Source organism: Emydura macquarii, unplaced genomic scaffold (genome assembly GCF_026122565.2).
Source record: "Emydura macquarii macquarii isolate MOO-44397 ecotype Brisbane River unplaced genomic scaffold, CSIRO-AGI_Emac_v2 contig_295, whole genome shotgun sequence".
Taxonomy (NCBI): Eukaryota; Metazoa; Chordata; order Testudines; family Chelidae; genus Emydura; species Emydura macquarii.
The window spans coordinates 11,364,424-11,385,569 of record NW_027130432.1 but is presented as its reverse complement, the minus strand read 5'-3'; the positions used below and the strand labels follow the sequence as shown (position 1 = coordinate 11,385,569).

The 21,146-nt window shown below is 43.8% G+C and overlaps 1 protein-coding gene across 1 annotated transcript in view; it reads right to left on the bottom strand.

The window, feature by feature from the left end:
• The window catches only part of NLRC5 (NLR family CARD domain containing 5), a 79,980-nt gene that overhangs the window by 33,954 nt on the left and 24,880 nt on the right, over nt 1–21,146 (bottom strand). Inside the window, exons 10-25 of the mRNA XM_067549950.1 lie at nt 20,374–20,424; nt 19,379–19,447; nt 15,114–15,197; nt 13,415–13,498; nt 12,799–12,888; nt 11,895–11,960; nt 10,607–10,678; nt 9,129–9,212; nt 6,913–6,996; nt 6,236–6,325; nt 6,053–6,100; nt 5,460–5,528; nt 4,053–4,136; nt 2,898–2,981; nt 1,506–1,595; nt 1,308–1,370 (exon numbers count right to left, since the gene is read on the bottom strand). Coding sequence (XP_067406051.1) covers nt 1,308–1,370; nt 1,506–1,595; nt 2,898–2,981; nt 4,053–4,136; nt 5,460–5,528; nt 6,053–6,100; nt 6,236–6,325; nt 6,913–6,996; nt 9,129–9,212; nt 10,607–10,678; nt 11,895–11,960; nt 12,799–12,888; nt 13,415–13,498; nt 15,114–15,197; nt 19,379–19,447; nt 20,374–20,424 — 1,212 coding nt within the window. The remainder of the gene's footprint in view (nt 1–1,307; nt 1,371–1,505; nt 1,596–2,897; nt 2,982–4,052; nt 4,137–5,459; nt 5,529–6,052; nt 6,101–6,235; nt 6,326–6,912; nt 6,997–9,128; nt 9,213–10,606; nt 10,679–11,894; nt 11,961–12,798; nt 12,889–13,414; nt 13,499–15,113; nt 15,198–19,378; nt 19,448–20,373; nt 20,425–21,146) is intronic.

Genomic DNA, 21,146 nt, shown 5'->3' with positions numbered 1-21,146 from the left:
AGTGCTTTCTTTGGGGTCAGAAAAGTTGCCGGACCCGGAGCTGGCATAGAAGGCTACACTCGAGCAGCATTAGTGGAGGGGGATGTCAGCGTTTGTAGCTCGGCAGTAGCATGTCCCTCAGATCTTGCACTGGAGACTGGGGGGACAGTTGCTTTCTCTCCGTTGTGACCCCTATCAGAAGCCGTTGACCCCACAGACCTAGCCAGGGATGGCATTCTGGAAGCTCAAGCCTCTGAGGCCGAAGAGGGGGTAGCTCTCTTCGTACTCTCAGCCTGGTCAGATGATGTCTTTCTCTTCGTCGGGCGGGAGGCGAGGGGGTTGGTGGAGGATCTCACTGGTTGTGTGGGTCTCTCGGGGGAGGACTGATAGCCTGGGTCTGATGTTGGGCGAAGGGACTTCTCCATTAGGATTAGCTTTAGTTTAAGGTCCCTGTCCTTTCTCGCCCTTGTCTTAAGGCTGAGGCAGCGGGAGCACTAGTGGGGAATATGTTTTTCTCTCAAACAGTATATACAATGTGCATGGCCGTTCGTTAGTGGAAAGGCGGCCCTGCATGACAAGCACCTCTGAAACCAGGGGAGCCAGGCATAGGGATGAGGGATTAGCCTCCCTATAGGGAAGGTAAGGCAAGACTAAAAGCTACTCTAAACAACTGTATAATAGAAGTTGAGGAAAAAAAAGTTGGGTTTTTTTGGTTTTGGGGTTATTTTAGGAAGGAAGAAAAAGGAGAGAAACGGAGAAGAGGAGAAGAAGTAGGTTTAGCTATCTAATTTAAAGGTAAGTAAGGAAGTTTCTGAGGAGAGAACGGGCTCTGCTAAAGTTCCACTCCAGACCACAGGCAGTAGAGATGGAACTGAGGGCAGCCGGACTACACAGCACTATTTATACTATCCACGCGATGCACGAGATGGGGGAGGTGTGCATGTGTGGTCCACCAGACACTGCTATCGAAGATCTCCGACTCCAGATGCAGGGGTGCTGCTGCACCCACAGTGAAGCACCCATGGGACATCACTTGAAAAAGAACCCAGGAGTTCTGACTACTAGCCTCCTGCTCCAGCTGATAGACTATGAGGTCTTCCCGAAATACACCCTCCTTGTCAGGAGACTGAATCCTGGACGCTTGTCCAGGAAGGAGTGAGACTCATTCTTATTCCCGCTGTTAAAAATACCAGTCAGGGTTACACGGTGCCAATTTTATCCGTGCTTTTGTTGTGTCAAATGTGGATTCGACATTATTTCAATAAATGCTAACATTTTAAATGAATGTAAAAGAAGCAAACTTATAAATAAATCATGCAGGGCCCTACCTGCAGGATGTTTCTTGGCTTTCTATCCTCCTCGCTAAATGCAAAAAAGCATTTTCACTTGACCTGTAGCAAACACAAGCAAAAAATAGGAATTGGATCCACAGCTACACTTTTCAACAGGACAAGACTCTCAATTCCATTAGCTGGAATGCAATGATGGCTGATTTTCTGGGGAGAGAAGAGGTCTCAGTCCCTTACCTGATATCTACCTCTCTGATTCGCTCACACAGATTGAGGGAGTTGGCCAGTAAGAGAGTGCAATTCGGTGAGAACTTGTTATTCCTAATACTGGAGGAAAAAAATAAATCAGTCTTCAGCTTTAAGGAAGGTTGGTTCCACACACACAGGGCTTGTGGCATCCACAAATTGAGACACAGAGGAGAGGGCCTGGTTTCCAAAAGTGTAGGCATGCAACTGTGCATACATTTGAACAACTAGATTCTCCACTGCATCAGCTCCAGTTTTATGCTGATGTAAAGCTAGAGTAACAAAATGGTGAACCCAGGCTCCTAATTTGCCTGTGTGATTTTTTTTTTTATTGCACATGCAAATCCATTTTCAAGAGTGCAGCTCAGGTATCTACATATGCAAGTGATCCGTTCGTTACATGCATATACAACTGCAGTAAGTGTGTGTGCAAATGAGTTGCTGATATGCCCACATACATTTCTGGAAAGTGACTTCTAAGTGACTTCTCCAATGCTGTATGGCAAGTCAGTGTCCAAGCTTGGGTTAGAATTCAGGAGTTCCTAGCCCTTGCTCAATCCTCGCTCACACAATTAGTGGTAGGCGTAACCGTGAAAGGTTCAAAGTTGGCGTTCTTTTTGGATAAGCACCCAGGAGCCTGATCCAAAGCCAATGGAAAGACTTTCAGTGGCATCAATGGGCTTTGGATCAAGCCCTAAAGATTACCAAATAAGGCAAAACTCATGAGGCCTGGTCAACACTACGCAGTTCTGCTGATAGAGTTTTAACAGCCGAGCGTGAAAAAAATGCCCACACCCCACCCCCGAAACTGACATAGCTATACCGATAAAACCCCAGTGTAGACACAAGTCTAATATCATTAGCTAATACTATTCGAGAAGGAGGTGTAGTTAGGCTTGTGGAAGAACTTCTTCTGCCAGCTTTCAGTGTGTCTACACTAGGGGGCTCTGCCAGCATAGCTTTACCAGCCAAGACTTAGTGTAGACGGCCTGAGTCTGCAATAATTGGGCAGGAAATCATGAAAAAATAAATGTGGAATCTCCAGCACTTTTGTTTCCTGATGTAAATACCATGAGGATAGTCTTTCTTGTAGCATTTCAGGATTTGGGGATCTGGTTGCAGCCAGAAATCAAGATTGGGGGAAAAAATACCATCCAATCATCTCAGTATCTTAAAAGAGGTTCAGTTTGTGTTTGGTTCTGAAAATAGGAGAGGAATTGGGGTGAGCAGGTTTCTGAGTATTTCTGAACTTGGTTTGCTTCTCCTTATGTTAATTTAGAACCATGCAATGATTTATTAAAACTGCTAGGACATATTGCAGCATTACAGCTTTCAAAATGAATGTTTTATGACATCCATCAAAACAACGGCCCCAAATTTTACCTCAGTAATTTCAGACTGTGCAAGCGTGGTAGGGAAATTAGCAGCCTTTCAATGCTTTGATCACTCAGTGCATTTCTAGATAACCTGCAAAGCAAGGGAGAAAACACATTGCAAGACTGGAAATGATTTGCAAGTTTCACAGTTAGTGGATATTAAAACAATATATTCCTGTTGAAAAATACACTCTCTGCTCAGAAATCCTTGACTTCAAGGGTTTTAAGTTTCATTAATTGAAATACGGGAGTTACCCCTTCCAATCAAAAAAGGAACAGTCAAGGAAATTGTTTAGAAATGAAAACAGCTGGATAAGTTAGAAGAGACTGCTAGCTAGGTCATTAGTGTTACAAACATCTTCATGGGTTTGATTCAGAGATTACTGGGGAAGAGTCTCTGGCCTGTGTTACACAGGAGGCTAAATTATCTAGAACTAAATCAGAATAGTCCCAAAAATGATCTCAACCAATATGAATCTAGGAAGGCTAGGGGGACAGAAGGGTATGCCAGCACTGCATGTGTCCTGGGAAATGTACACCAAGTTGTGAAGCCAAATTCTGTTCTCAGATACACTGCGGTAAAACCAGCGTAACTCCTCAGAGGCCCTGTACAGGCTATTGGAAGGTAGATACTTGTATATGAATATATGGGTGAAATTCATATGTGGTGCAGACAGCCAGTTGAAGACCTAAGGCTGTGCTGAGATCATGTGCGTGAGGGCGGGGGCAGGGAAGAACCACTGATGGAGCAGTCATATAGCTCTTTTCTGCCTTAGGAGGGGATCCCATGTTGAACACTGGCAATGGGGGGTGAGTCCTAAGATTTGCATTACATGGAGACAGAGACCCCCGCAACTGGCACTGAAGCTGGAAGAGCAGTCGTAACAAGAGAAGCTTGTTCCACAGTCCTGTTTTGTGATCCTGGAGGGTTGGGGTCATGGATTTTACCCCTCCCCACCCCCTCTGGCCCAGGCACTCCATTGGCACAAAGCCTCGTTACTCAGGACCAGAATGGGCATAGCTCCAATGCAGCGAATGGAGTGACACTGATTCACAGTGGCTGGGGAATTTGGCCCATTGGTTTTATACGGGTGAATTTCACTTTATCTGAGTATGAGACAGCCTGGCGTATAGACAGACAGACACAAAGCTCAGCACTTACTCAAGTTCTGTCAGTCCAGCGCATTCGCCAAGGATCTGGCACAGCCTGTCCATGTCCTGGGGATCCATAGTGCATTCCCTAAGACTGAAGCAAATGGCATACACGGGATGCTTAGATTTACCTGCTACAGCAGGGATGCCAGGGGAAACTCCACCCAGATCTTACTGCCTCACGTTTCAGGCCAAGCCTCAGCTCTCTTACCTACCACCTTGCTCACGTTACATTAAAATACATTCAGAGTGACTTTTTTGTTGTTCTAAACCTTGAGGGCCAGATCCCCAGGAAGTGTAAATTCAGGCCACTCGATTGACTCTGCTGAGTCACACCAGCTGAGGATCTGGCCCCATAGGATCATATCACTTTGTGAAGCGACTTCATGGAGCTGTATCCTTTGCAATACAAATGCCTTTGGGAATCAGAACTTGTTTTCCCAATGTCAAACACCTCCTCAGTCCCCAGGATATAGGGCCTGTTATATTGCTTTCTCTCTCTGCATGGGGCTCCCACTAACCTTAATGAGAGCTACATTTACAGAACAGTTGTGAGAAGGCACCTGCTTTTCACTAGAGATGGGCTTTTCCAAGGCCCTTAATTGGCTTGATTCCCCGCTGCCTCACATGCCACAGTCATTTGTACCTGTGTAAAGTGAGTGCAAAGTGTGTGTGGAACACTCTTGTGAGTGGAGAATTCTGATTCTCACTTTGGCAGGTATAAATCACTCCACAAGAGACAAAGCAATGGGGAATCAGACGCCATATCTCACTGATCATGGGAAATAGCTCCCCCTAGCCAAGCCAAGACACTTTCTATACAGCAGAGTAGTCTAGTAGACTATAGTAGACGAGTTCATTTGAATGATGATTCTCTGTGTGTGTACAGGGGAGGAAAACCATAATACCCTATGGGCCGGATCCTTAGTTGGTGTTAATTGTTGTTGACTTCAGTGAAGCTATGCCAACATACACCAGCTCAGGATGTGCCTATATACACACAAGTATTTCAGTTCCTATAGGGACTGGCACCCTGATCCCTTTTCATTCCAGTGGTGGAAGGGCTGGGAAGGTGATGCCCCAAAAGCAAATCATTTAGAAAGGTCTCCCCAAAAACACTCTTAGATTTGGAAGAGCTCTGGCCCCTCTAGGTCTTTGACCTTTCTCTCCACCTATGCCAATGCTCTGAGAGCTGCGACTGGCCATCCACAGGGGTAGAAGGCAGCTGTTTCAATGGGAAGCAGAATCAGGCACCCTACCTCACTTTAGGATGAGAACTAGGCAGTGCATGGAGATACCCCCTGAGGAAAAACACTTGGAGATGAAGGTCTCCCCCATATGATCAGGACCCCCCACATGGCTCTTCAGACGTTTCTAAATAAAAAAGAAAGGAAGCCAGAACAGAAAGCTGCCATACCAAAAGCGATGGTCCTTCGCTAAATGTTGTGGATGAGCAACGAGCCTTCCTGCAGATCTGCTGGTATCGCTGGGGACAGAATTTTTGATACCATGTCAACTGCACTGAGTTTAAAACACTATGTTGCCTATGGGTAGCTGACTCCCCATCCTGCAGTGCAGAGTTTCATGGCATACAGAGATTCCTCCAAGCCCCGGGGGCACAAAGGGCCTCACATGCCAGCCTCCTCTGACCCCCCAGAATTAAGCACACCTTGTCCACAGGAGCGAAGACTCGTGTCACCTCGTCCCCAATCTGTGAGGTACCTTACAGCCATCCAGCCCCCTTGGCCTTTGGTCAGATGGCTGCCAGGGAGGAAGTGGACTATAATCCCTATCACCAACTTCTGACCCTGCCACCCCATCCCACCCATTCCCTGCTGTCCACCCCATCCGCACCACCCAGCTGCTCCCTGCCTCCACTATTCCCGGACAACTTTCAGAGCCCTGATTTTGACACCCAGTGGAAACCACACTACTGCAAAGTGGTCATCTAGATGCTTTAGGGATGGTGCACTGGAAATGCTTAGACGGACAGAAGGACAGGATCTTTACCTGGCACTTTCCCAGAAGGTTAAATGGACCGACTGAGCATTTCCCAAACTGTAACCAAAAGAGAACACAATGAACATGCAGCCGGGAGAGGAGCGCTCCTGTTTCATGGACTGAAAACCCAGCTCGCGCGTCTCAAGCTGCACGGCTGATGGGAAAACAGAGCAACAAGTGCCCTGAACGTACCTGATGTCTATTGATTTAATGTGTTCCAGAGCAGCTAAGCATTGAGCTAAGCAAAACACAGCACTCAGGGATATCTGATTGCCACTCAGCCTAGAGGAAGAGATGAAATAAAACCATTATTGTCAAAGGATTAAAAATCCTCATCCTCATTATCATTAATGATTTATACAGTGCCATAAGATACAAAAGAAATGGTCCTTGCTCTAAAGAGTTTACAGCCTCCCTGCAGCTGGGAGCGTGCTTCCCAGCTTGCGTCGACAGACACGTACTAGCGCTGCTTGGGCTAGCTGCTGAGTACAACAAGCCCACGGCTAACACAAGCCACCGCCCCGCTATCCCTGGCTACACTGCTATTTTTAGCACACGAGTTCAAGCCAAGCTAGCGTGCGTCTGTCCAGGTAAGTTAGAAAGCATGTCCCAGCAGCAGTGTAGACATACCCTAGGGGCTGAGGCTCTGCCGCTTTGCATCACCTGTCCTCATTTCCATCTATGCAAACGTAACTCAGTCCAAGCTAGCATTACACAAAATAGGTGTCATCCCCTTGTATCTGGGCAGAAGATTGCAGTTTGGTAGCATTCTGCACCATTTCCCCCAGGTTTAAACAACTATCCAAGGTGTAAATGACAGGGGGAAATTAGGCCAAATCTTTTAAACATAATGAGGAGTGATCACTTACTTTAATGAACTCAGTGCCTTCAGCTCCGGAAGGAGTTCAACCAGCTTCCTGACTCCCTGGTCTCCCAGGGAATTATTTGACAAACTAGGATTGAAAGGAAGATATTTATTTTTCAGTAAAGAGCAAATAACACACTCGGTCTGCTCCCTTAATGTCAGTCCCCAAAAAAGCAGAACAATGGCATCCTCTGGTGCAAATCAAAGCAGCAGGTAGCTCATCCGTTCTCGTCCTTGCTGTTTTGGTCAAATAAGTGGACGCAAGGTGCCTTACGTTGACCCTACTTTATAGCATAGACCAGGCCTCAGAACTAAAACCTGGGGGCATAAGGCCAGTGACAGGATCCAGAGCATTTCAACTCTAACTTGAATCCAGTCAAGAGTCAGGATGCTTGAGTTTCCTCCCACTTGCAGGAGTAAGTCCACTAAAGTCAACGGAGTTACGCCCATGTGAGTGAGAGGAAAATCATACTCAGAACTTCCTCATCATCTGATCCCTGTTTAGTGGATTCTGGAACCAAGGCATGAACGAGTCCCAGAGAATAGGGCTGGTGGGAAAACAACATTTCTATTTTGCAAAACATATTGAGGTTTTGAGATCTGTTTTCATTACGATGCTGAAGGAAAATGAGACCTTTCAAAATGTTGACCAAAAAAAACCAAAACCAAAACCACAAAAGAGTGAGAGACCCATCCCAGAACAGCATGGTGGTTAAAGCTCTCACCTAGGATGCGGAAAAAATCCATGTTTGGAACAGAGACATGAACATCGCAGGCAAATGCCCAACCCAGCAGAATATTGAAGATCTCTCTTGTTCTTTTCCCCCCGCCACTAGAAAATAATTCCATCCTGGACCTGAATTTTCTTCAAAACAGATACATTTCCACAAAACATTTCAGGGTTGACAAAATGACTTTTTTGATGGGAAAAAAGTTTTGCCTTTTTTTTTTTTTTTTTTTTTTTTTAATTTTTTGGACCAGCACTACTGGAGAATAAACTCCCTGCTTGTCCCTTTCCTGGGTCAGGGCAGTGCTGGGAAGGTTGCACTGCTGGAGCTAATGTTATATCAGTTCTGTGAGTACATGAAGACTTCAGTCTCCAGGCTGTCCATGCAAATATATATTTCATTAAACAATAACAAGGCAACATTCCCATCTTCTCTTCTACCAGGAAAGCTGTTTAAATGTGCTGCTGAATCTGGCCTAGCAGAGGAGACTGAAATCTCCTTTACAATGCACTGACTCTGATGCAGGCACAGTCACACAGGCAATGTAATTAAAGGTGTCTCAGTGGTACAGACAGCCATTTTCCTGGAAATACGCGTTCACACAGATGCTCACTTAACTCACACTGGAGGCCTGGTGAAAGTTGCATCAAGCACTGCCCCATATCATATAAAATGCTCCATTTTCAAGGCCAATATTGGAGCACACAAGATTAAAATTGGCTTTGTGCATGCTCTTGACCAAGCAATTTGATTGCTTGAATGCTTACAAAAAGTGAACAATAAAAGATAGTTTGACCACCCGTTGTTGGGTTTAATGCAGGAACCACTGGGTGAAATCTCAGGCCTGTATTATACAGAAGGTCATGTTAAATTATCATAACATCAAGGAATCCCTGAAATCCTATATCTATGCAAGTCTGTGCTAGGTAGATGCACATCTGTTTTTAACAAGCTTCTTACTGTGTCTTGTCACCCCCTGGGGGCTAGTCCACAAAAACGAGAACACCTCCCCTGTTAGCACATGGAACGACTCCTTTCGTTTTAGAGGTCTGTGCTTTGGTGCTGAAGATCCTAGGTGAGCTTTGTTGATGACCTATACATAAACATGGGCACCACACTCTGTTGTGAATGTGCAAAAGAGAGGCACATTTTGCGTGCTCGCAAATGAACCATTGGAACAATTTTCCCTAGGCATGGGGTGGAATCTTCATCACTTGAAGTATTTAAATTGAGAGCGGATGTCTTTCTAATAGATATGCTCCAGCTCAAATAGAAGTGAATGGGCTTGATGCAGAAATCACTGGGCAAAGTTCTTTGCTCTGTGTTATGCCGGAGTTTAGAGTAGACCACCTTTCCGGACTTAAAATTATGAATCTCTGAACAACTAACCAGGCCCTATGAATAAAGCCCAACATTTAAAAATATGTATTATAAACAATATCCCAACAAATCGCAAAAGGAACATTTAGCACTAAAAAACAAGATGACTCACTCTAGCTCTGACACGCTGTTGCATTTCTTCAACACAGTGCACAGCTTGTCCAGATCTTGCGTGGGAAAACCACTGTCTGTCAGCCTAAGAAAGAAAGCACCCAAAATCAGGAGATAGGCTTAACAATCATGAGATTTAAAAAAAAAAAAAAATTTCAGGTTCTTTTCTTTGCCTTCTGGTGTCTGAGCCTTTCATTTTCACTCAGGTCACATATTCCATCTTTTCTCTGCACACATGAGAATTAGAGACTTTTTTTTTTTAAAGTGAAAGCTGAGATTTTCATGCATTCAGGAGCTGGGGTTTTAAGAAACACAAGACTAATGATAAAATCTTGAGAGTTGGCAATGCTGCCATAACCCAGAGGTTTAAACTGCATCTGACTGAAAGAGTAAGTTATTCTACAAGTAAGTTATTTTAAAATGAGCTCTGCTTGTGAAAAAAACTAAGGCAAAACAGCAAGAGCTACACTGATTTCCACCTCCACCCTCTGAATACAACCCTGCAGAGCAACCCAGCGCTGACCAGTGGATCTGGTTTGGGACAGGCAGTCAGGAAACTGGGTGCTGTTCTGAGCTGTGTGACCTTGACCAAGTCCCCTCACTGTTTTGTGCCTCAGTCTCTCCATCTGTAAAATGGGGTTAAGATGTGTATGAGCGCTATGGGTAGAAAGTGCTATATGGACGCTGAGTGTTATAGTTTGTTAAGAGATGAGGGATGGCTTTATTTGTATTACAACAGCACGTGGAGGTCCCAGCTGAGACTGCCCCAGTGAATCCATTGTTCTCAGAGTAGTGTGAGAGATACTCACTGTCCCAAGGTGCTTTGCATTTAAACAGACAAGACAGACAAAGGGTGGGATAAATGAAGGATGATTATCCTCCTCTTACAGACGGGGAACTGAGGCTCAGAGAAACTAAATGACTTGTCCAAGGTCGCACAGGGAATCTGTGACAGGGCAGGGATTTGAACCCAGTTATCATGAGTCCTTCTTGAGAGCTATAACCAGATGCCCATCCTTCCTCTTGACAGCCTGCAAGAGATACGAACACACCCTGAACTATACAGATTTATATAGTCTGAATTCAATCCAAACTCAGGGTTGAACCCAGGATCTTGTTGCAATGCATGTCCCAGAACAAGAGCAGCTGACTAGCTCAGCAAATCAAGTTCCCATCTCTGACACGCTGGTTGAAATACTAACCATAGGCTGGTTTGGTGAATGAGACATCCTAACTGGACATCAAACTAGGCTCTTGCAGGTCTGCACACACTAACCACAGAGCTGCCACTGCAGTGCATCCTAGACTGTAGAACAATATGTCACCCACACACAAAGATAATAATGATAAACAATGAGAAGTGGCTCTGCCTTTAACAGCCTAGTCAATGCTATTTGCCATTTGGATTTGCATCAGAAATGATTTTCTCAGCTGCAGACCCCAAAGATCTCTGAACACCCATGAATAGCATCAAACTACCTTATTTTCCTTGAGACCACAGACTTCTGGCTCTCATCTCCACTTGGCTGGTCAACACTAAGAGAGGTATCCCTGTAAAAATACACATCATCAGATCTGAACGTGAACTGTCCTCTGAAAAGACAAGGTGGAAAGACCAGAGAAGAATTCAAGGACTCCTGTCCTCCTCCACAGGGAGGAGGAGTCACCTGCAGAAGAAAGCCAGTGAAGAAAGCAGGACAAATTATTGGAAATATACATTGCTTTCCCTTGCTTGTGAAGCTACCATTTGTCTGGCACTAGCCAATTCTTCCTTTCAGTGGTTAACCAAATACTTGTGAGAAAGGCTGTTTGAAATTTTTCCTTCCAAACTGTTTTTAGGCAAAAAATTAGGTTTTTGACTAAGCAAAGCTTTCTGTGAAGTGTCTGTCTTGCATGGCGGAAGTGCAATTTATTGTCAAAAACAGAAATATTTTGATTCTAAAATGCCACTGTGGTGCCTCATGGGAGTTATCGTTTCGGTGCCTCTTTCTCTCCATTTTTCTTTATGGGCTGGGCTCCCCAGCTGGACTTCATCTTCCATAATGCACCAAGGGTATGCAACTGCTATGATGCACTTGCCTGGCCTCACTAAGAAGGGGAGACTCTGGTGCATCATGGGAGACGTAGTCCAACCAGGGTGCCCAATTTATAGAGAAGAACAAGAGCATAAAGCACTTGAACTACACCTCCCATGAGGCACAATGGCAGCATCTCAGAATCAAAATATTTTGAATTTTGGGTTTTTTGCCCAACTTTCTGAGAAAATAAACCCCATTTTTGGACCAGCTTTACTTGTGAATTATGGATAGGATGACGTCAGAAATTATAGTGAGCTGAACTATTCAACCTGCCCTCCTGTTGTGTAACATAGCTGCGTAGTGTGAAACAATTGCCACACTGATGACCTTTAATCTTAGCGTAGTCTGCTATGTTTGGGTGCTTTGGGATGAAACGTGCTGTAGAGATGTAAGACATTATAATCAGGGTGGGAGGAAGCTGATCAAGAGCATCCAAACCGGGTGGAGATGCTAAGAGAAAGCATCCGGATTAGAGTGAGTCGGGCAGCAGAGGGGAAAGACTGTCAGGGCACACAAAGCATCCTCATGATCAACTGAATTGTATGTTTGGATTCATTCCAACATGTAAATAACAGGAAAATTTAAGGAACAGATGGGGAAAAATTTACATTTCAGCCATGCTCTGACTTGTGTTAGATACTAGTACAGACTGATACTCAGAACAAAGGGTCTGTCTCCATGTAATGTACCTGGAATGAGTAGAAGCAAATTCCTTATCTCCTATAAACTTCAGGATTGCAGTCTGATGACGAAGGCTGTGGAAGAAAGAGTTGACAAACAATGTCACACTCGATTCATTGACTAATCTTAATTCCTATTTTATTTATTCTCGATAATATTGTAGGTCTTTTCAAAATTACTCAGTCAACTTTTTCAAGGCCAATTAAAATATTACCCAATACAACACTTCCAAGGTCCATTAAAATATTACCCAAGACAAACAACCATTTCACAAGGTTATACTTGAGTCTAATTATGCAATATCAGTGGAATAATTCAGGAACACTATCAAGGACAAGGTCCTGTTGAAGTTATTACACTTTAACAACACAAGGTCTTGTCTACAGTAGGGAATGTTAGTGGGGGGCAGGTGGGGGAACCCATCAATGCTACCGCCAGTTCAATTGCACCAGTGAAAATGTCTTTCTAAAATCTCCTAGTGCCAACAGCATGAGAGAGACAAAAAAGGGGGTTATGAAATGTGAAAAAAAAGATATTTTGGCTCTCTGAAATCAGATTACTGTACCCGATTCTCAGCCAAGTATTTTGGGAGTTTACCCTGAAAAATGCTGATGATTCTGTGGGGTTATTCCTGCTAAACTGTCCAGTGTTTAGCTATAACGGAATACCCAGTGCTACAGAAATTAGAGGTGGATGGTCACTTAGCGCATGTCCTGCCAATACAAGAATATTCCCTGCCACACACTTTTAGTGCTTGTAAGGATAAAAATGGATTGTGAGGCTCTCATATACTGTGCTAACAGTAAGTACCGATAAATGAGTTAGGTAGGGTATTGGGAGCCATACAAGTACCATTACATGACAGATGAGAAAGATCAGTTGAGTACAATTTCCTGATCTGCCTTTGCATACCTGGCTTCAAGCTCCACCACATTCAAGCAGGTGTTCACTGCATTCAACAGACAGCAAACACCATCCACAGATATCTGGTTGTTACTGACACTGAGAAAGAAAACAACCCGACAAGCAAATGATTACCTGCTGAAAAGTGTGCATGCAATAACCGTCTATGAACATAAAGGAAGTCATTAGAGGGGCACGATGATCATTACTCTCATTACTGGGTGCACCATGCATATTCTAACACATCTAATTTTTAAAATGGTTGGGTTGAAAATAGCTGGAGCCAATATTTTTTTGGGACGAGGTATTTGATGCTGAACTTCTATATTTTGAAAGGATGAGACTCAGCTGCTGAATGCAGTGTTAGAAGCATGTGAGCTACCTAAGATTTAAGAGGTTCATGGGCTGATCCTCTGTACAAGGAGAGGATCTCCAAGAGATCACCAAGACCTCACTTCAAGAGAGGCTTGACTGGCTTCCTTCTGCCTCAGTATTCCACCCGTGCTCCTATGTGAGGTCTAGGACAGGTGTTAGCTTCCTTCTTGTTGGAATCCTGTCAGTTTCTATGTACAATAACCAACATCTTCATCAAAGGGTAATTCAGGGGCTGTAAGGCAATACTTACTCTAACTGCTTGGAAATACACACTTTGGGCAGACTCTCCAACAGCTCTCTGCAGCCTTCATCACCAAGTTGGTTGCCTGATAAACTGAGGAATTTTCCAGTTAAAGAGGTTCATTCTGAACAGTGTAAATGACACCAGAATCTCATCCTCATACTCCCCTTTCCTCCTCTTGTTACTTTTCTTTCTTGGCTTTCTTTCCTCTCCTGTACCTACGCCCCTACTTGTCCCCGGTAGAATCGTGCAAATGGGATTTTTTGGTTCATTGGCAATTCTGGAAAAACCCCCAAACAAAATAGTTTCAGATCAAACCCAAACCAAGTTTTTTTGACATTTTCAGCAAATTGAAAGGTTAAAAAAAAATGGTTCTTTTTGGGTCAAATGAAACATCTCAGTTTGACCACTTTGACTGATTTTTTAAAATAAAAGTTAAAGGAAATTTTGAAACAAAAAAGTCATTTCAAACCAATAACTCAAAATGTTTTGTTTCGAAAACAAAGTTTTCTGATTTTTTTCAATTTTTGAGGGTTTTTTTTAACTGAAACAATTTGACAAAACCAACATGAGTTCTCGAAATATTTCACTGTCACCAAACCTGCATTCCCCCCACCCTCAAAGTAGTATCAGCCAGAAATATTCACCCTGCTCTAGTTCCTACATGAAGACAAGAAACGACTTCAGAGGGGAGCTCTCCCCCCAGTGAATCGTCTCTGTGCTTCACATTACTTCTCTGTGTGCTTCAGCCCCAACAAGAACCCTACATTAAAGCACTTGGAGAGGGAATGCAAGCCACAGAAGAACCCTGTCAGTGAGTGGCTGCAGTCTTGATGGGAGAGGGAAAACACAGGGCCAGAAAGACCTTCCAACGCTAATCCCAGCCAGTGAATGGGAGAGCTGGTGTTGGGGATGGAGTTAAATCTGTGGTGCTGAGCTGGGTTGGAGAATCTCCTTGCTGGAAACGTTGGATTTCCCTGAATTTCTTACTGCGTGTAGGTTAAAACGAAATCTTTAGAGCCAGACCTTGCCTGGCACTAGCTGTGCAAAAAAAAAAGGAGGGGGGGGGGCTGATGGGCAGTGGCTGCTAGTCTCCCCAAAGGGGGAAGGCAAAGATGCTGTTAAAGCCCTGCCTCTCCAGACCATCTAGCAGAGGTGGATGGCCTTGGAGGGCCATAAAGGGAGTGCAACAGGCATATTTGCCCTATGTGCCTGAAAGTCCCAGGGCATGTGTCTCCTCAAGGATCTAACAGATGTGCGCTAGTTCAGACAGGAATGAATGCAGGGAATCCTCTGGCCTGTGTTATACAGGAGGTCAGCCCAGACGATCACAATGGATCCTTCTGGTTTTATAATCTCTGACTATAAATGCCTTCCAGAGCTACTCCAGATCAGTGCCTCCCGGTACATGTCTTTGCCTCCGGGGCACACAACACTATTTTAAAATAGGGGTCCTCTGGTTAAATTCCTGCAGAGCCAGAAGATGGGGTTACAAAGAAACCGATGGGAATTAGACACCCAACTCCATTGAATCTCATTGAAAATCCCAACGTGCCTAATCTCAGCACATGCGCCCCCCCATTGGAGTGAGGAACACACATTAAATTGGTGATTTGATATGATTTCTCTCTCTCCTGTCCCATCTGCAGCAAGATCAATATTAGAAGGGAATGTTAGAAGGAAACAGGATCTTTCCTAATGTACTTACTCCACTTCCGAGAGGTGGGAGCAGTCCCTGAGAAGAGCAGCGATCTCCACGGCATCTTGTGAATCAAGGCTGCAATCCTGTAATCTACGAAAAGGAAGATTAGATTAAATGAACGGAGAGGAGACAAACATGGAGTCTGATATCAGAGTACAGACTGTTCAACAGACAGTTCTAGCTTCCCCCTCAAGATTTAGGGGGAATTCACATTTGGGATAAATGCAGAGAGGGCCAATGGATGGGGCAGCAGAGTGGGAGTCATCAGATCTGGGTTCTGTTCCTAGCTATGCCAGTAATGGTCTGGATGACTTTGAGCAAGTCGTTTCTCTAGTGGTAAAATGAAGATGATAATTTTTAAGAAGCTCTGAGAGCCTTAGTAGACAAGTGCAATAAGAATGCAAAGTTTTGTTACACAGTAAAGCCTCACCATCCTCCCTACAAGGGAGGTAAGCATTATCATTCCCATTTTACAAGTAGGGAAACTGAGGTACAGAACAACACTAATTGCAGGTTGTGAGAAAAGGCTTTACTTTTATCAGGTTTAAATTTGCTTCCGGTCAGCTTCGTTCTACATGCCTGTGTTGTGGCATTAGGAGAAAAGGTGACTTTTCTTTCTGAATCCCAGGTACGAGGCCTTGAAAGAGTAGATAGCTGTTTACTTTAAAAGCCACATGGAGGTGGGGGGGGGAGGGCCATAGAAGAGCTCAAATTAGATTCTTTGATAAAAATAAAATGTGTTTTGGAAGAAAACCTTTGTTTTCAGCAGACGCAGCAGTAGCTGAGGTCTTTAGACTGTAATTCCTTCATGGTTGGGATTGTCTCTTCCAAGGAGGTTTATGGCACCCAGCACACAGGGCCCTGATCCTAAGTGGGGCTTTGGAGGGCTGCCAGAATATAAACATTTAATTATAATAATACTGATGATGAGACAGGGTGACTGCAAGGGACTCTCAGATATGATGGTGATGAGTGTGGGATAAGAACCTATATAGGATTGAACAGATGAAGTCCCTGATCTGTCTTTTCTATACTATTTATTACCTTGTGTACCTTTATCACCTGATATCAGCCACAATGAGGCCAGGGCTCTGCAAGTCCAATACCCACCATCACATGGAGGTGAGGGGAAGGTGGCTAGCTGCTTTCCAGTTCCCATAGCCCTCTCCTGCCACAAGTGCAGGCTCTGCTGGGCTAGTGCATAGTGCATGGCATGACAACAGTTTGATACAAACGTCCCCGTGACAACATGACAGAACAATGGAACATTGTAAAATCATGTCGGCTGAGCCCAGCTCACAGTAACTTGGGGTCATTGTTTTGGACAGGCTGGGATTTTTATATTTTAACTATTCATCCAGCTCCATTTCATATAGGTCTTAAAGAATAATAAAACAATAAACCCACTGATTTTAATTATTAATATGACGGCTGCTTTGCCTTTGTGTGGAAGCAGTTATCTGTGGATCTCAATTAATCCATGGAACCTTTGATATATTTCAATGAACAGGAGGAGGAGATTAAATGAGCTGAGTAGAAACAGAACAGACCAGGGGACTGATATCAACTTTCAAGAGGGCACTTCTAGCATCCATTACTTTCTAGATCCATAGAAAATCCCCCTTTTGAATTAATATAAGCAGACAGAGGGGGCCAGGGGATAGACTACCAGATAGTAAGCCAGGAGAGTTGGGTTTGATTCTTAGATCTGCCTCTGACAGCTGTGTGACCATGGGCAAGTCACTTGACCTCTCTGTGCCTCAGTTTCTCTATATAATGAGAATACTTTTGTACAAATCTTTGAGATCCTTAAAGGAAAAGTGTTATGTGAGTGCAAAGTGCTATTATGTAATGAAGCCACACCATTCCCCCTATGATGTAGGTAATCATTCCCATTCCCATTTTACAAATGGGGAAACTGAGGCACAGAGCAGTAGGCTAACTGTAAGTTGTGAGCGAAAATATTTCCCTTTTATCAGTTTTAAATTTTCTTTCCTTAAACTTCATTTAATATCCCCTCGTTCATTGAATATCCTCTTGCTCTTGTCATATGAGAGGGTGAACAGGAGTGCCTGATCCATGTTCTCGATAGCATCTATTATTCTGCATACCTTTATCATCCAGTACCAGCCACAATGAGCCCAGTGCTCCGCGAGTCCACCTCACATCACCACATGGAGGTGAAGGGAAGGTGGCTGGCTGTCTCCCAGTACCCCTAGCCCCCTCCCACCACACGTGCAGGCTCTGCTGAGTTAGTGTCATGGCATGATGACATCATGATACAAACTTCCCCATGACAACATGACATAACAACAGAACATTGCAAAATCTTGTCTGCTGAGCCCGGCTCACAGTAACTCTGGGTCATCACTTTAGACAGGTCAGGATTTTTGTATTTTAACCACTTACCCAGCTCTTTTTCAAATAGTCCTTAAAGAATAATAAAACAATAAACCCCTCCTGCCTGTAATGTTTAATAACAATAATAATACCGAGCTCTTCTATGGCACTTTTCATCCGTAGATCTCAATGTGTTTTACAAAGGAGCTCAGTATCATCATTAATATGACTATTACTTTCCCTTTGTGTGAAACCTGTCAGCTGAGGACCTCAATCAACCCATGGACATTTAAGTACATTTCTAAGAACAGAAAGATTGGATGAAATGAGCAGAAAGACAAACAGAACAGGGAACCGATTTCAACTTTCAATGAGCACTTCTAGGAACTAGCTCTCTCTAGATCCATAGGGAATTCACGTTTGGACTTAATGTAGACAGGCAGAGGGCTCCGGCGGATGGGACACAGGATGAGGAGAGAGGAGATCAGTTGTTTTTCTCCCTATCAAATGGTCATAATCCTTCTGTAAAGTACTTCAGAATCTTTCAAGGCAAAGTGCTATGTGAGAGCAAAATAGTCTCATATAATTCAGTCTCCCACCTGCTGCCGTGATGTGGCTAAGAATTATCATCCCCGTTTCACAAATGGGGGGAAAGAGGCACACGGAGGTAAATGATTTTGCCAAAGTCACTCAGGGAATCAATTGCAGAGTGGGTGATAAAACCCAGGAGTCCAGGTTCACAGCCCCTTAGTTTATTCTAGAGCCACTAGATAAGCTCACTTCCAGCAGTCTAACTTGCCACTGGATGGAGCTGTGACACAACTATGCTAGGGAACCAACAAAGAGGAGTAAAGTACTGTTTGTTACTGCCCTGCCTAGGAGATCTCTGTTCAGATCACGCACTCTGTTTTTGGCTCCCTGATCCAGTAGGGGGATGTCAATCAGAGTATTTCTGTAACACCCCTGCCCCCTGAATTTAATGCTGGAGAAATGTGCTGGAATGAATAGGATTGAACATGGCAGGTCAGACCCATAGTCCACCTAGTGCGGTATCCTGTCTCTGATAGTGGCCAGCACCAGCTCAGACAGAGAAAGCGACAAGAAACTGTATAGTAGGTCATTATGCAATAACCAACTTGTAGGGAAATTTTCTTCATAACCCTTTCATTTAGAGGCTGGCTTTTGTTCTGATGCAGGAGGGGTTTTCTCTCTTCCACAAAGTTTGTTTAAAAAAAAAACAACTTACTGTTGTAAATCTGGATTTTCTCATTATCCTTACAAATGTCCAATCCATTTTGATTCCTGCTAAGCTCTAGTCCTCTGTTATATCTAGTGGCAGGGAATTTCACAGGCTAATTGTGTGCTGTGTTAAAGAGTCTTTCCTTTTATCAGGTTAATATTTGCTGCCATTCAATTTTATGAAACGTCCCCTGGTTCTTGTATTGGGAAAGGATGGATAGTAATCGCCAAGCTTCCTTCTCTACACATACCAGCCAGTATCCCGTGTACCTTTATCATTTTGTGCCAGCCATGATGACCCAGTGCTCTGTGAGTTCATCTCTCGTCGTCATGGAGAGGTGAGGGGAAGAAATCTGGCTGCTTCCCAACACACACAGCTCTCTCCTGCCACAAGTGCAGGCTCTGCTGGGCTGGAGTCATGGCATGATGACATTGTGATGCAAACTTTCCCACAACAACAAGTGGAACATTATTAAACCATGTTTGCTGAGCCCAACTCACAGGAACTTGGGGCTCTCATTTGGCCAGGCTGGGATACTTTTAATTCCTAACCATTTATCCAGTCCTATTTAAAACAGTTCTTAAACGGTAATATCCTCCACCTTTAATAATTAATACGGTTGTTACTTTGTCCATCAGTGTTTATGTGAGGATTTCCATTACCCATAGAAATTTAAGTATATTTCTTTTACCGTAACTTCACATTTCTTATTTGAGCAGCATTTTCCTTTTTCTTTTCCCTTCTCCTCAGATTTGGCAATCTGCAAAGAAACAAAATATTTACCAGCCTTTGAAACTCCAGCATGGGACATTTCAGAATTTAGCAGCTGTTGAATATTTTCCAGTTACAGTATGTGCAGGGAAGGAATAAAGCTTTGTTGGAGTAAGTCACTGAGGGTCCATCTACACCGCAGCTTGGGAAGGCATACATGTGCTAGCTTTGATTAAGCTAGCATGCTAAAAATAGCAGTATGGCCACAGTGGCAAGGGCAGTGGGATGGGCTAGCAGCTCTGAGTGCATATCTAGTTTCTCAGATAAGATTATACTTGGGGCAGTTAGCATTGCTATTTTTAGCATGCTAGCTTGATCAAAGCTAGTGCACATACGTCTACCCCAGCTGCAGTGTACATGTACCTTAGTCTCTTTCCAGGATTCAGTTCTCTGGCCCAACATTGCCATACTGTGGCTGAATGATATTCAGGAGGCTAAGGATTGGTCACTGCTGATGAAAACATTCAACCACATAGCACAGCATATGGTAAAAGAGGCTTTCCGTCTGGGGCATTTTCAGACTGATCATCTAAGAGAAAAACAAGGACTCATATTTCACTTGATATTTACTTACCTAGGACTGAATCCATGCTGTCCCCACACATATTCAGAGGCATGAAAAGAGGCAGCCAAGCCAGGTGCATATGTTGCACCCCCTAAAGAAAAGGTCTTCAGGGCCATGACTTTCAATTGCCTTGCAACCTGTACCGTCAGTTACTCCCATGCCAAATGCTACCTTTCTGGTTTAACAGAGTTTTACATTCCCTTTTAACAGGTGTAAATGACTGCACGGGGTGCCAGGGAATTACAGCCCGTTTCTTAAGCCAGAAGTCACCAGTGTCCATTGTAGAAATGACTCCATTGTTTGAATAAGAATTTCCTTCAATACTCACAACTCCCAGATCAATTTCTTACCTTGGGGTTGTTCTGGACTGGCCAGAAAAATATATCATGACAGTGTCCTTCCTGCAAGCAAGATACAACAGAGTATTAGGTTACATGCTAAAGGATTGATCTTTTTATGCAGAAATGCTCAATAGGGGCCTGATCCTGCTCTCATTGAAATGGACGGCAAAGCTCCCATTGAATTAATGGAGCCAAATCAAGCCTTAGAAGTGTGCCGTTCTCAGAGCTCTTACACTTACAAAGCAAAAGGGAATATTGCAGTGGATGCTGGTCAAAAGAATCATTGATCTCACCAAGGCTGGCTGGAAGCTTGAGCAAATTGCTTTTTGGGTTTCCCCTTCTCTAGACATATCTCTCATGAAAATACGAATTCATTCCACTGATTGATCCAAAATGCTACAATTGACTGCCGTGATTTAAACAGCCCTTTGCTCCAGCTGTGGAGTGGCTCGTTTTAAATAAGGCAGCATATAACAACATTGTTAAGTAAAAAGGCTCTTCTGTGAGACAAGTTATAAGAAGGGGCAGCAGTGATTCGGTATGACGTACTGCGAGGAGAAACTTGGAGAAAAGCAAACTGTGTCTTCATTAGAGTTATACTAGGGATTAATCTGGCTCCTTAAATTTACACGTGGAGATCTGTAATTTAATTCTCCACTTTACCCAATATCTTGGACATACGATAATATCAAAACCATTGTTTAAAGACATACCAATGGCACAGCAATGCAAATCATTGCTTTTTCAGTGATTTAAGCTGGTTTATAACTCATTTGCACTAA